The sequence below is a fragment of the Panulirus ornatus genome, chromosome 1 (genome assembly GCF_036320965.1).
Source record: "Panulirus ornatus isolate Po-2019 chromosome 1, ASM3632096v1, whole genome shotgun sequence".
In the NCBI taxonomy this organism is placed as follows: Eukaryota; Metazoa; Arthropoda; class Malacostraca; order Decapoda; family Palinuridae; genus Panulirus; species Panulirus ornatus.
In genome coordinates, this window is record NC_092224.1 from 84,378,650 (window position 1) to 84,393,196 (window position 14,547).

The 14,547-nt window shown below is 39.1% G+C and overlaps 1 protein-coding gene across 6 annotated transcripts in view; it reads left to right on the forward strand.

Annotated features, from left to right (window-relative positions):
• The window catches only part of LOC139750275 (motile sperm domain-containing protein 1), a 64,575-nt gene that overhangs the window by 22,605 nt on the left and 27,423 nt on the right, over nt 1-14,547 (forward strand). For 4 of the 6 annotated variants that reach the window (XM_071664872.1, XM_071664882.1, XM_071664863.1 and 1 more), the window contains 2 exons: nt 8,631-8,780; nt 13,382-13,545. In XM_071664872.1, coding sequence (XP_071520973.1) covers nt 8,631-8,780; nt 13,382-13,545 — 314 coding nt within the window. Of the gene's footprint in view, nt 2-241; nt 346-8,630; nt 8,781-13,381; nt 13,546-14,547 lie in introns of those variants that run through there. The other 2 variants (XM_071664900.1, XM_071664891.1) reach the window with 2 other exon arrangements.

Below are 14,547 nucleotides of genomic sequence, written 5' to 3' on the forward strand. Positions count from 1 at the left end.
GGTAGGTCTTTCACCTTGAAGGTTGGCCATAGATTGATCTTGTCCGTGATTTACGATCAGTGACGTTCTGACGGTGAAAAGGAAGTTTATATACAGTGACAAGTACCCTGAAGGACTGTCATCCACTCAAGGGCGACTTCTTCACCATCTGCCCTTGGTGCGTCGTTGTCATCGTCCTTATCTGTATAAAGTAAGACAGTGGTAGATATTAGGGGTAAAGTACGAGTTTAGGGTCGCTACTCAATTATATATTGGATTTGATAGTGTTTTTGCTGTGGTTTATTGTTTTTGATGTAGTATAAGTGTGACCGAAATAATGTTTTCCGTATTCTACGATGTTAAGAAGTAAGTGGCGAGGCTTAGTAAGATTAGGAAAATTGTTAGGTAGATTATTGTCAATCAAAGTGAAGCTACCCCAGAAATGGTAATTCAGCTTGAGCTCCTCGTTGCTGTTAGCTTTGGATATTGAGTGATTTATTTGCACATTGCTAGTGTAGTAATTGGACAATACGGTAAATACTGGAGCATGATTTTTGAGCATTTTGTTGTCCTGAATGATATTTCGTAACAGTAGTATGACGGATAATATGGGGTTAAAGTAGAAGATAACAAACTACGAAAACCTCTCCTTTCCTCCCTGCATTCAAGATCTGTTTTGATGTTCAACGTATTGGTTTAAATGTACCAGTCTTACCCATGATTGAACACAAAGCAGTTGGGATTGGATGTTACCAAACATATGACACTGTGAGTGGCCATGCCATCCCCATGCCCATCAGCAGGTGAATTTGAGGGCATATTTCAACTATCATTTCAGTTACTAGTCTAGGATTTCATTGAATCTTCTGGTATTTTATAATACCTTATACATTGATTAACTCTACATTTTCCACAACACATGTAACCTTAACTTCTGTCACCTTATTTGATGTTGTTCAGTTATATATGATATTCCAAATCTTACTCTACAGCTGTTATTGAATTCTCTAAATACTACATTAGCATTGCCAACTGAAATCACTTAATATCCAGAGCTACTAGCAATGCAAGGATGACCTGATGAATTACAGTATAAATCAACATAATATGGAAAAACTTATCTAACCTCGCCTAGCAGTTAAAATGTGTCCTGTTGGTAAATGTACAGCATAGCTCCGCATGATTATTAACTATAAACATTGAGTTCTTTGATCTGCATTGCTATTGTAGTATTTTGAGAACACAATAACAGTTAAGGAGCATGAATTTGAAGATTCTTTATTGTTGAGCAGTATGGAATACGACAATATTAGTGAGGTTTGTATATATCGGAATGTTTAGAGGTGACTAATGCACAAGTAGGTTAAACATTTGTGAAAAATCAACAGAACATATGAACACCTCACCAACCTTTTCTAGTAGCTGAACGATACACATATACCATCATTAACTCATAGGAATAACCATATGAAGACTCCATAGTAGCTGAGTGCTAATTTTTGTGGAATTTGTTTAAATCCCCCATTTTTTAACATTTGTGTGGCTGCTAAGTATCTATCACCTTGGTCAGTGCTGGTACTTTCTTCAGAGACTACCTTTCTCTTGAAGCAATTCAGTATTGTAACTGTATATGCTGTTTTTTTTTATATGTAATACTTGATCGCTGTTTCTCACATCAGCAAAGTAGCGCCAGGAAACAGATGAAGAAAGACCCATCAACACACACACACACACACACACACACACACAGACAAACATTTATATATATATTTTTTTTTTTTTTTGCTTTGTCGCTGTCTCTAGCGTTTGCGAGGTAGCGCAAGGAAACAGACGAAAGAAATGGCCCAACCCACCCCCATACACATGCCTTGATTCAGTCCACTGACAGCACGTCAACCCCGGTATACCACATCGATCCAATTCACTCTATTCTTTGCCCTCCTTTCACCCTCCTGCATGTTCAGGCCCCGATCACTCAAAATCTTTTTCACTCCATCTTTCCACCTCCAATTTGGTCTCCCTCTTCTCGTTCCCTCCACCTCTGACACATATATCCTCTTGGTCAATCTTTCCTCAATCATTCTCTCCATGTGACCAAACCATTTCAAAACACCCTCTTCTGCTCTCTCAACCACGCTCTTTTTATTTCCACACATCTCTCTTACCCTTACGTTACTTACTCGATCAAACCACCTCACACCACACATTGTCCTCAAACATCTCATTTCCAGCACATCCATCCTCCTGTGCACAACTCTATCCATAGTCCACGCCTCGCAACCATACAACATTGTTGGAACCACTATTCCTTCAAACATACCCATTTTTGCTTTCCGAGATAATGTTCTCGACTACCACACATTCTTCAAGGCTCCCAGAATTTTCGCCCCCTCCCCCACCCTATGATCCACTTCCGCTTCCATGGTTCCATCCGCTGCCAGATCCACTCCCAGATATCTAAAACACTTCACTTCCTCCAGTTTTTCTCCATTCAAACTCACCTCCCAATTGAATTGACCTTCAACCCTACTGTACCTAATAACCTTGCTCTTATTCACATTTACTCTTAACTTTCTTCTTTCACACACTTTATTATCATTATACTTTGTCACCCACTCCCATGTTAGCGAGGTAGCGCTAGGAAACAGACGAAAGAATGGCCCAACCCACCCACATACACATGTTTATACATACACGTCCACACACGCACATATAAATACCTATACATCTCAACGTATGCATATATATATATATACACGTGCTGACATATACATATATACACGTACATAATTCATACTGTCTACCCTTATTCATTCCTATTCACCACCCCACCACACATGAAATGAAAACCTCCCCCCGCATTTGCGCGAGGTAGCGCTAGGAAAAGACAACAAAGGCCACATTCATTCACACTCAGTCTCTAGCTGTCATGTATAATGTGCTGAAACCACAGCTCCCTTTTCTCATCCAGCCCCACAGAACTTTCCATGGTTTACCCCAGACGCTTCGCATGTCCTGATTCAATCCTCATTGACAGCACTTCGACCTCGGTATACCACATCATTCCAATTCACTCTATTCCTTGCACGACTTTCACCCTCCTGCACGTTCAGGCCCCGATCACTCAAAATCTTTCTCACTCCAACTTTCCACCTCCAATTTGGTCTCCCACTTCTCATTTCCTCCTCCACTGACACATATATTCTCTTTGTCAATCTTTCCTCACTCATCCTCTCCATGTGACCAAACCATTTCAAAACACCCTTCTCTGCTCTCTCAACCACGCTCTTTTTATTACCACGCATCTCGCTTACCCTGCTATTACTTACTCGATCAAACCACCTCACACCACATATTGTCCTCAAACATCTCATTTCCAGCACATCCACCCTCCTCCGCACAACTCTGTCTATAGCCCACGCCTCGCAACCATATAACATTGTTGGAACCACTATTCCTTCAAACATACCCATTTTTGCTTTCCAAGATAACATTCTCAACTTCCACACATTATTCAACGCTCCCAAAACTTTCGCCCCCTCCCCCACCCAATGATTCATTTCTGCTTCCATGGTTCCATCCGCTGCCAAATCCACTCGCAGATATCTAAAACACTTCACTTCCTCCAGTTTTTCTCCATTCAAACTTACCTCCCAGTTGACTTGTCCCTCAACCTTACTGTACCTAATAACCTTGCTCTTATTCACATTTACTCTCAGCTTTCTTCTTTCACACACTTTACCAAACTCATTCACCAGCTTCTGCAGTTTCTAACCCGAATCATCCACCAGCGCTGTATCATCAGCGAACAACAACTGACTCACTTCCCAAGTTCTCTCATCCACAACATACTGCGTATTTCTTTTGTCTGTTTCCTTGCGCTACCTTGCAAACGCGGGAGACAGCGACAAAGTATAATAATAAAAAAAATATATATATATACACGTACATAATTCATACTGTCTGCCCATAATTCATTCCCATCGCCACCCCACCACACATGAAATGACAACCCCCTCCCCCAGCATGTGCGCGAGGTAGCACTAGGAAAAGACAACAAAGGACACATTCATTCACACTCAGTCTCTAGCTGTCATGCATAATGCACCGAAACCACAGCTTCCTTTCCACATCCAGGCCACACAACTTTCCATGGTTTACCCCAGACGCTTCACATGCCCTGGTTCAATCCACTGACTGCACGTCGACCCTGGTATACCACATCATTCCAGTTCACTTTATTCCTTGCACGCCTTTCACCCTCCTGCATGTTCAGGCTCCGATCGCTCAAAATCTTTTTCACTCCATCCTTCCACCTCCAGTTTGGTCTCCCACTTCTCGTCATTCCCTCCACCTCTGACACATATATCCTCTTTGTCAATTTTTCCTCATTCATTCTCTCCATGTAACCAAATCATTTCAATACACCCTCTGTTGCTCTCTCAATCACACTCTTTTTATTGCCATACATCTCTCTCACCCTTTCATTACTTACTTGATCAAACCACCTCACACCACATATTGTCCTCAAACATCTCATTTCCAACACATCCACCCTTGCAACCATATGATATTGTTGGAAGAACTATTCCTTTAAACACCCAGTTTTTGCTTTCTGAGATAATGTTCGCTCTTTCCACACATTCTTCTTCACTCCCAGAACCTTCGCCCCCCTCCCCCACCCTATGACTCGCTTCCACTTCCATGGTTCCATTCACTGCTAAGTCCACTCCCAGATATCTAAAGCAATTTTTCTCCATTCAGACTTATATTCCAACTAACTTGCCCCTCAACCCTGCTGAACCTAATAACCTTGCTCTTATTCACATTTACTCTCGTCTTTCTCCTTTTACACACTTTTCCAAACTCAGTTATCAATTGATGCAGTTTCTTTGTCAAATCAGCCACCACTTCAGTATCATCGGCAAACAACAACTGACTCACTTCCCAGGCCCTCTCATCCCCAGCATACTGCAGACTCGCCCCTCTCTCCAAAACATCACACGCCCCTGCTTCAGACTGACCTTCACTGGGAACCAGTCACTCTCCTCCCTTCTTACTCATTCACGTGCCTTACACCCTTGATAAAAACTCACTGCTTCTAGCAGCTTACCTCCCACACCATATACTCTTAGGACCTTCCTCAAAGCATCTCTATCAACCCTATCATATGCCTTCTCCAGATCCATAAGTGCTACATAAAAATCCATCTTTTAGAATTTTCTAAGTATTTCTCACACATTCTTCAGAGCAAACACCTAATCCACATACCCTCTACCACTTCTGAAACCACACTGCTCCTCCCCCCAATCTGATGCTCTGTACATGCATTCTTCCTCTCGTTCAATACCCTCTCATACAATTTTCCAGGAATACTCACCAAACATATGCCTCTGGTTTGAATACTCACTTTTATCCCCTTTGCCTTTGTATAGTAGCACTATACAGGCATTCTGCCAATCCTCAAGCTCTTCACCATAATCCATACAAACATTGATTATCTCACAAACCAATTAATAAAGTAGTCCCCTTTCTTAAATTCAACTCTCATACCATGCATATATATATTTATAAATAGTACCCATAGAGAATGAGTCATTTAGTGAATTTGTACTACAAGGCTTATCCCCCTTAACCCTTCTACTTCATCCACCACCCCTTATATGAATTAGAAGTCATTGATATTGCAGATATTGATGCATCATTGATATTTGTCATTTTTTTTAACCATACAGCTTTATTGTAATATACTGTTTGTAGAAAATTCAGTTACACACACCACTTTGATGATACAGTTCAATCAAAATTGTAATATACATGTATGAAATGCCCACACATGCTTACTGTGCACACATGTCAAGAACATGGTGTCAGTGTACATCAGTCAAATTCAAATATTGGAAGCAAGTTGGACAACACACTTGGTTGATAGAAGAATTTCTCTATACCTTTACAAAAACAAATATGATATTGTAAATGAAGATGCAGGAGACAGCGTCATAGTATAATAAATAAAAAAAGATTTTTTTTTTTTTTTCTTTTTTTTTTTTTTTTTTTAATACCTTGTCGCTGTCTCCCGCGTCTGCGAGGTAGCGCAAGGAAACAGACGAAAGAAATGGCCCAACCCCCCCCCCCATACACATGTACATACACACGTCCACACACGCAAATATACATACCTACACAGCTTTCCATGGTTTACCCCGGACGCTTCACATGCCTTGATTCAATCCACTGACAGCACGTCAACCCCTGTATACCACATCGCTCCAATTCACTCTATTTCTTGCCCTCCTTACACCCTCCTGCATGTTCAGGCCCCGATCACACAAAATCCTTTTCACTCCATCTTTCCACCTCCAATTTGGTCTCCCTCTTCTCCTCGTTCCCTCCACCTCCGACACATATATCCTCTTGGTCAATCTTTCCCCACTCATTCTCTCCATGTGCCCAAACCATTTCAAAACACCCTCTTCTGCTCTCTCAACCACGCTCTTTTTATTTCCACACATCTCTCTTACCCTTACGTTACTTACTCGATCAAACCACCTCACACCACACATTGTCCTCAAACATCTCATTTCCAGCACATCCATCCTCCTGCGCACAACTCTATCCATAGCCCACGCCTCGCAACCATACAACATTGTTGGAACCACTATTCCTTCAAACATACCCATTTTTGCTTTCCGGGATAATGTTCTCGACTTCCACACATTCTTCAAGGCTCCCAAAATTTTCGCCCCCTCCCCCACCCTATGATCCACTTCCGCTTCCATGGTTCCATCCGCTGACAGATCCACTCCCAGATATCTAAAACACTTCACTTCCTCCAGTTTTTCTCCATTCAAACTCACCTCCCAATTGACTTGACCCTCAACCCTACTGTACCTAATAACCTTGCTCTTATTCACATTTACTCTTAACTTTCTTCTTCCACACACTTTACCAAACTCCGTCACCAGCTTCTGCAGTTTCTCACATGAATCCGCCACCAGCGCTGTATCATCAGCGAACAACAACTGACTCACTTCCCAAGCTCTCTCATCCCCAACAGACTTCATACTTGCCCCTCTTTCCAAAACTCTTGCATTTACCTCCCTAACAACCCCATCCATAAACAAATTAAACAACCATGGAGACATCACACACCCCTGCCGCAAACCTACATTCACTGAGAACCAATCACTTTCCTCTCTTCCTACACGTACACATGCCTTACATCCTCAATAAAAACTTTTCACTGCTTCTAACAACTTGCCTCCCACACCATATATTCTTAATACCTTCCACAGAGCATCTCTATCAACTCTATCATATGCCTTCTCCAGATCCATAAATGCTACATACAAATCCATTTGCTTTTCTAAGTATTTCTCACATACATTCTTCAAAGCAAACACCTGATCCACACATCCTCTACCACTTCTGAAACCACACTGCTCTTCCCCAATCTGATGCTCTGTACATGCCTTCACCCTCTCAATCAATACCCTCCCATATAATTTACCAGGAATACTCAACAAACTTATACCTCTGTAATTTGAGCACTCACTCTTATCCCCTTTGCCTTTGTACAATGGCACTATGCACGCATTCTGCCAATCCTCAGGCACCTCACCATGAGTCATACATACATTAAATAACCTTACCAACCAGTCAACAATACAGTCACCCCCTTTTTTAACAAATTCCACTGCAATACCATCCAAACCTGCTGCCTTGCCGGCTTTCATCTTCCGCAAAGCTTTTACTACCTCTTCTCTGTTTACCAAATCATTTTCCCTAACCCTCTCACTTTGCACACCACCTCGACCCAAACACCCTATATCTGCCACTCTGTCATCAGACACATTCAACAAACCTTCAAAATACTCATTCCATCTCCTTCTCACATCACCACTACTTGTTATCACCTCCCCATTTTTTTTTTTTTTTTATTTTTTTTTTTTATTTATTTATTTATTTATTTATTTATATTTTATAATAAATAAAAAAAGATATCTTGATTAAATCAATTTTTCTTCAGATTTTGTAATATTTTGACCTTTAGTCTCGATTTAAAGATCTGGGTCACAGAAGCACAGTGGTTAACAAGCATGGCTGGTAGTGAGTTTAGTCACTAAAGGGCCATAGTTATTTTCTATTATGATTAAGGGGGTCCAGAAAAAGTGGTTTGGAAATGTTCAGGATTCCCCCAGGATGAAGATAAGTGGCTGTGAAAGTGAAATAATGGACCATCAATTGTAGATAATTTTGTTGAAAGGTATGCAACATGTGTGCAAGTAAAACATGAGTGTTTAAGAGTGGAATGGGCAGTTGACTGTGTGAAGGGGACATATTGAAATAAGGTGAAGAATGAGAAAGTCTAAGAAAAGTAGCTTATGAGAGGGGTGGCTGACAAGTAAAAGATGGATTGCAATATGAAAGTAGTGGCTGACAAGTAAAAGATGGATAGCATAAGAAGGGGGTACCTGACAGGCAAAACATGGAACTGAAAAGATTTTTTTTCATACTTGATCGCCATTTCACGTTAATGAAGTAGCACCAGGAACAGATGAAGAAAGGGTGCATTCACTATCTTTCTTGCTGAATGTATATATGCACTATTTTGCTTTTTGTTTACATATTCTGATCGTAAATTTCCTCAGGTAATGTGGTGATGCAATCAAGTGGGCTGGATGGAAGACTCCCAGTTTTCGTCTTTCCCCAGTCACTTACTTTTTACGTCGCTGATCAGAGTACTCACAAGCAAATTGTGACCTTGTACAACCCCTATGACTTCCATATCTCCTTTTCAGGTACGTTTTTTACTTTGAGATAACACTTGATGTGATACTGTAACAGTAATTTAATTGACTGGTAATGTGAAATTATGCTCAGGTCAAGCAGAGGAGATGGAAAAATACTATAAAGTAAGGTTAGTTTTGTTTAATCAAATTTGTAGCAGTGTTTCCATAGTTTTATGTCCTACCTGTAGGATATTTAAGCCCACTGGATTTGGTAGAAACATTAGTACAGTATTGGAAAGTCATGCTTAAATAGAAATAAGAAATAGAGTCTCGTTCATATTGAGAAGTGTATTTTAAGTATGCTTTGCAATTCAAGCTATCTTTTACAAAGTTGCAATGTTTTTCTTCTTCTTAGTCAGACGTTTTGAAGCTTTGACACATTGACATGTATCCACCACATTCTAGCTGGTATGTGCCATTGTAAGTACATGTTGAAAACTCATAAATTAAATTTCAAAACCAAAAAACACTGAAAACCAAAAGTAACTTCCAAGGCAATGCAGGTCTTGCATAACAGGCCCAACCAAGGAATACTAGGTAGTCTTTGGCCAAGAGAAAGCCAGCAGTAATCCTGTACCTGCCAAAATGTTGATATTTGCTCCATCTGTTCTCATTCTTGGCCCAGTTTTTCCCAAAATGATAAATACAGTGTATCTTTCAGGAAAAAATGATTTGATGGTGAAATGTTATTGCTCTGAAATTGTTATATTTTTCAGCAAAAGTGCTTCTTAGTGCAGGCCAAATATTGTAGAAGGGATTAGTGTGGTGACTGGTGAAGCTGATAAGTGGCGCAGATGGGGTTCTTGATTAGACGAACTTTGACGTTTAGAAACTGAACAAATAAAAAATGCACAATGAAAATTTCTTAGAAAGGCCCCAATATTGACATAGTAAAACAATTTTTTTCTGTCTAAATTATTCCTATGAGTGGCCATTATAGGGTTACACTTTGCCTTGGACTCTGTTGGGTGAGCTGTTGTATTATAGCATTCTGAAAACCAAAATTTCTAAAATCTAAAACAAGCTTGGCCTCACAGGTTTTGGATGTTTGATTCTCTACTTACAGAGGAAGGCTGTCATAAAGCCGTGTTTCTAAGAATTGTAAACTCACAAAATCCTTGATACTTTGTATTCAAGATTTCCACCAATTTCGTGCATGTTTCCAAAGTTGGCCTCTGTTTACCATGCAGTGCAGTATTAGTCATTGCTCTCACTTATGAATATGTTACTGTGAGGTCCTTGCTTTTTACAGTTACTATATTTATGTCATATTTTAAAAAGATTTTGACCCCATGATGGCATCCAAAAAGCATGCAAGTGATAATGAGAAGAGAAAGCTTATTGCACTTAACACTGCAGGAAATGGAAATCTTAAAAGAAATTTGATAAGAGTGTATTAGTTTGTTACCTGAGTAAATCTTATTGTATATTGATGGTAACACAATGCTTTGGATGTCAAGAGGTAGTGTAAGAACCAATTAGAATACTATATTTAGTGTGAATCTTATTTATAGGGGCATGATTAACTGTAAATCAGTTCATGAAGTTAGATCAACCAACCTTGATATGCTTTAGTACAGTGGGTTTTAAATATTTTCACTGTAAAAGTGAAACTATTTCTGACCCTTTTTATTTTAGGAAGCCAAACAGTTCATTAGAAATTGGAGACAGGTGAGTCACATGACTTACTTAATTTAAGTTGTTTTGGAATTTATTACCTTAAAACATGCAGTTATCTATGATAACTACACACTGTGTTTGTGTTTACACCTCAGCCTTAGATAGTTTATATATCAGTTTCATGAATCTTAGATTAGACTTGAGAGAACTATGCTGTCCTCAGCCATTATTTGCATGCATGGTCTTTTTCTTCCCCTTTGTAATGCTGGCCTTCATTTCTCCTTTGATTTGACTGTGTTTGTGTAAATTAATCCCAGTTTCTTAGAGTACACTGGTCAACAAAAAGATTTTCCATTGAAAAAAAAATCTGTGTTATGTACTTTTGCAGACTGAGTCCAAATATATTTTCAGAATTTCTCTATCATGCAGTTTTTTTTGTTCCAGCATACTCACTTATCATCACATACATTTGAAAAAAGTTTAACAAACACAGCGATTTTCATTGTTTGTGAAGTGCAATAACTTCTTTTTGAAAGCACTACCTTAGATAAATAAGTCTCTAGGGGCCTGCAGAAATTGACTGGAAATGTTGGGACATTCAAACAATGCCCACACCTGACTTGCAGTTCTCTTTCATTTGCAGGCTAGAACTCAATGTGTAAACAGTGTCTTTTCCATTCTATTGACAGATTGCGATCTCATGTATTCAAGTGTTGTGCTGATACCCCACTCATCATTATAATGCCGAGAAACTATAAATAGTGTAAATTCTCTCTGCTACATCTGCAGTGAATTGACATTTGTATCACAAAAATGATTTTTCACACCCCTCATTGAAAAATGCTATGAGCATTACTTTGGTTGTAAGGTGGGTGACCAAGATAAAAGTTGGGCCCCAATATTTGTTGTTTACATGAGGCAGGCTTCTCTTAGCATGGGCAAAAGGTTCATGCCATATGCCTTTTGCCAGTCTTATGGTTTGGAAAGAACCCAAAGATCATGCTTTGGCTTGCTATTTCTGCCTGACAAATGTAAATGGTATAACATGAAAATTCAAGCATACTTTTCAATATCCTAATTTACCATCTGCTATGAAGCCAGCACCTCAGTCAGGAATAACCTGTGCCAGGCCTCCAAGAAATATGACATTGAGTGATGATTGGTCTGGTGATGAGAAAGTAGACCAAGTAGAAGAAAATATGAATCCAACATTTGAAGCAAGCTGTTCTTTAAGTGAACCACATATGCTGTGTAAAGATATTAATGATCTCGTCCATTATTTAAGTTTGTCTAAGAAGCAAGCTGAACCTTTGGGTTTCAGGTTAAGGGGCTGGAATCTTCTCCAGAATGAAACTGTAGTTTGTTTTTATCTTGATAGCCATGTCACTTTCAAATAATTTTTCTCCCTTGAAGATGGTCTAGTGTTTTGCAATGATGTTTGCTGTGTTATGGAGGTACTTGGCCTCGTACATAACACAGATGAGTGGCGCTTGTTTATTGATTCATCAAAAGTAAGCTTGAAAACGGTTCTTCTCCACAATGAAAATGAGTTCCCCTCCATTCTTCTGGCTCATGCAGCTAACATGCAGAAATCATATGATAAAATGAAGCTTCTTTTGGAAAAAATTAAGTATGGGGACTTTAAGTGGAATGTATGTGGTGACCTAAATGTTTTGGCAATTTTACTTGGAATGTGATTTGGTTACACTCAGTTCTGTTGTTTCCCCTGAGAGTGGGGCAGTTGGGACAAGAGAAATCATTATGTAAAGAAAGTGTGGCCAAAACAAACATCACTGACTCAATTGAAGAAGAATGTCACCAATCCTCCTCTCACTGATCCTGAGAAACTTTATCTGCCTCCTATGCATATTAAGCTTGTCTAAGGTATGGATAGAACTGGCCATGGATTCACATATTTGAGGAATAAATGCCCCTGAATCAGTGAAGCAAAAATCATGGAGGGTATTTTTTGTAGGACCACAGATTGGGGAACTGCTTCAAGATGAAAAGTTCAATGAAGAGCAAATTGAAGTTGAAAAAACTGCATTGCTGTTATTAAGAGAGTTTGCAAAGATTTTAGGGGAAATCAGATCAGAAAACTGCTATGATGTTGTATAAGGTACATTGACTTCATATAAAACTTTGGGGTGTAGTGAGTCTACATATAAAGCTCTGGGGTACAGTGAGTCTACATATTGGGTGCAATGTGTAAAATTAACTTCTTGGACTCACACTTAGACTTTTTCCTGGAAAATCTCAGGGCAGTTAGTGGTGAGCACATCAAAAGCTTTCACCAGGACACTTTGGACATAAAAAAGTAGTACCAAGGAAAATGGAGCTCCTCTGTCTTGGCAGATTACTGCTGGACACTTAAGGAGGGATGTTCTTGAGGCCAAAGATAGCCAAAAATTGTACACTTTTACATTATAGAGGTAAGTTTTATAAGTGTAATACAAGCCTTATGTATGAATGAATGATACACTCATAAGATTTAATTGCTTTGCCAATTAAAAACCATGCCTGATAGAAAAATTCTAAATGCAGATTCTAATTCAGCATAAAATGTACTGTAAGGTCCACCTATTATAGTTTGTGGGACAGAAAAGGATAAAAATTTTGTCGACCATTGTTATCTAATCTCTTTCAACTGATCATCACCCATCCAAATCTTGCAGTTCAGTATAATGTTGCCATGTCTGCCTTCATCTCTCCCATTAGAATCCATTATCTCACTCTTCTTGGCACTTACCATCTTATTTTTTTTATTTTTCATGCACCATGTGAAACACATTTACTGCTTTTAATCTCTTTTTGCCCTCCACCTGCAATTTACAGAAAGGCCATAGATATTAGTGATGCTGTGATTTCGTACTTAGGAATTGCGGTGGTAATATGTATATGATTCTCTGAATGTGGGTGTTGCTGTTAGTTCAGTACATTGCATTATATCAATTCATTTATTTTATGTTGATTTCCCTTTACCATTTCAGTGCTATGTAATAACCCATCATGCTTCACTGTGGACAGCCCTAAAGGAGTTGTTCGAGCAAAATGTTCTTTGGATATCATAATCACAAGAACAAATCTATCATTGAGTGATGCAAGTGAACGGGATAGATTTCGCATCTTGATAAGTGAAGATGGAAAAAGACAGGTATGTTGTCAAAAACTGATTCTCAAGTAAATCTTTATTGTCATAGGTTATAAAGAATGATTCACTCATTGTTAGGATGAATATATCTTTTTACACTTTGCCAGCTTGTAAGTATGGTTTCTTGCACCTCCATTAACTATATTATCTGTGGTTGGCTTTGATCATTTTAGGTGTCAGGTCAAAGTCCATATTAATTATACTCTCATCTTCACTAAACTACATCTTCATTTTACCCTCACCTTCAGTAAACATCTTCTTCAGTACACCCTTATCTTTACTAAACTACTTTTTCACTACACCCTCATCTTCTGTGCACCCCTAACAACATATTCCTCTGTCAAATGCCATCTCCTCCACATCCTTGTCTTCATCACAGTACAGCTTTACTATGCTGCCTATTGACTTGAATTTTATGATTCAGGTTCAGAAGCTATTTTCACTACCCCTTCATCTCCATTAAACTTTTGCTTTCACTCTGTGGCTTATGGGAGGGGGGTACTGGGCCATGTGTTCTACTTAGGGTAGTTGGGGTGAAGGCACTTATAAGTAAGGTATGTCAGAGGTTAGAATACAACAGTTATACAACTGACTTCAAAGAGTAACAGACTGATGGGTCCTATTGAGGCAGTTTGTGATAGTGGAAGAGAACAGAAACTTATGGATTATTGAGATAGCAGTAGAAAGGCAGATTAAAGAGGAAGACCTCTATGTAAACTTATCATGTAGCTGCATATTGCAAATATTCTCAGTTGTAGATTTGAAGTAAAGAATTTATCAAGTATATGGTTAAACATATCTATGGTTATCCCTGGAGATGGGGAGAAAGAATACTTCCCACATATTCCCTGCATGTCATAGAAGGCGACTAAAAGAAGGAACAGAGAATGAGGCCAATGAGGATATTCCCTCCAAGGCTCAGTCCTCTGTTCTTAATGCTACCTCGCTAATGCAGGGAATGGCAAATATGTATGAAAAAAATATCTACGGTACTGCTATCAACTA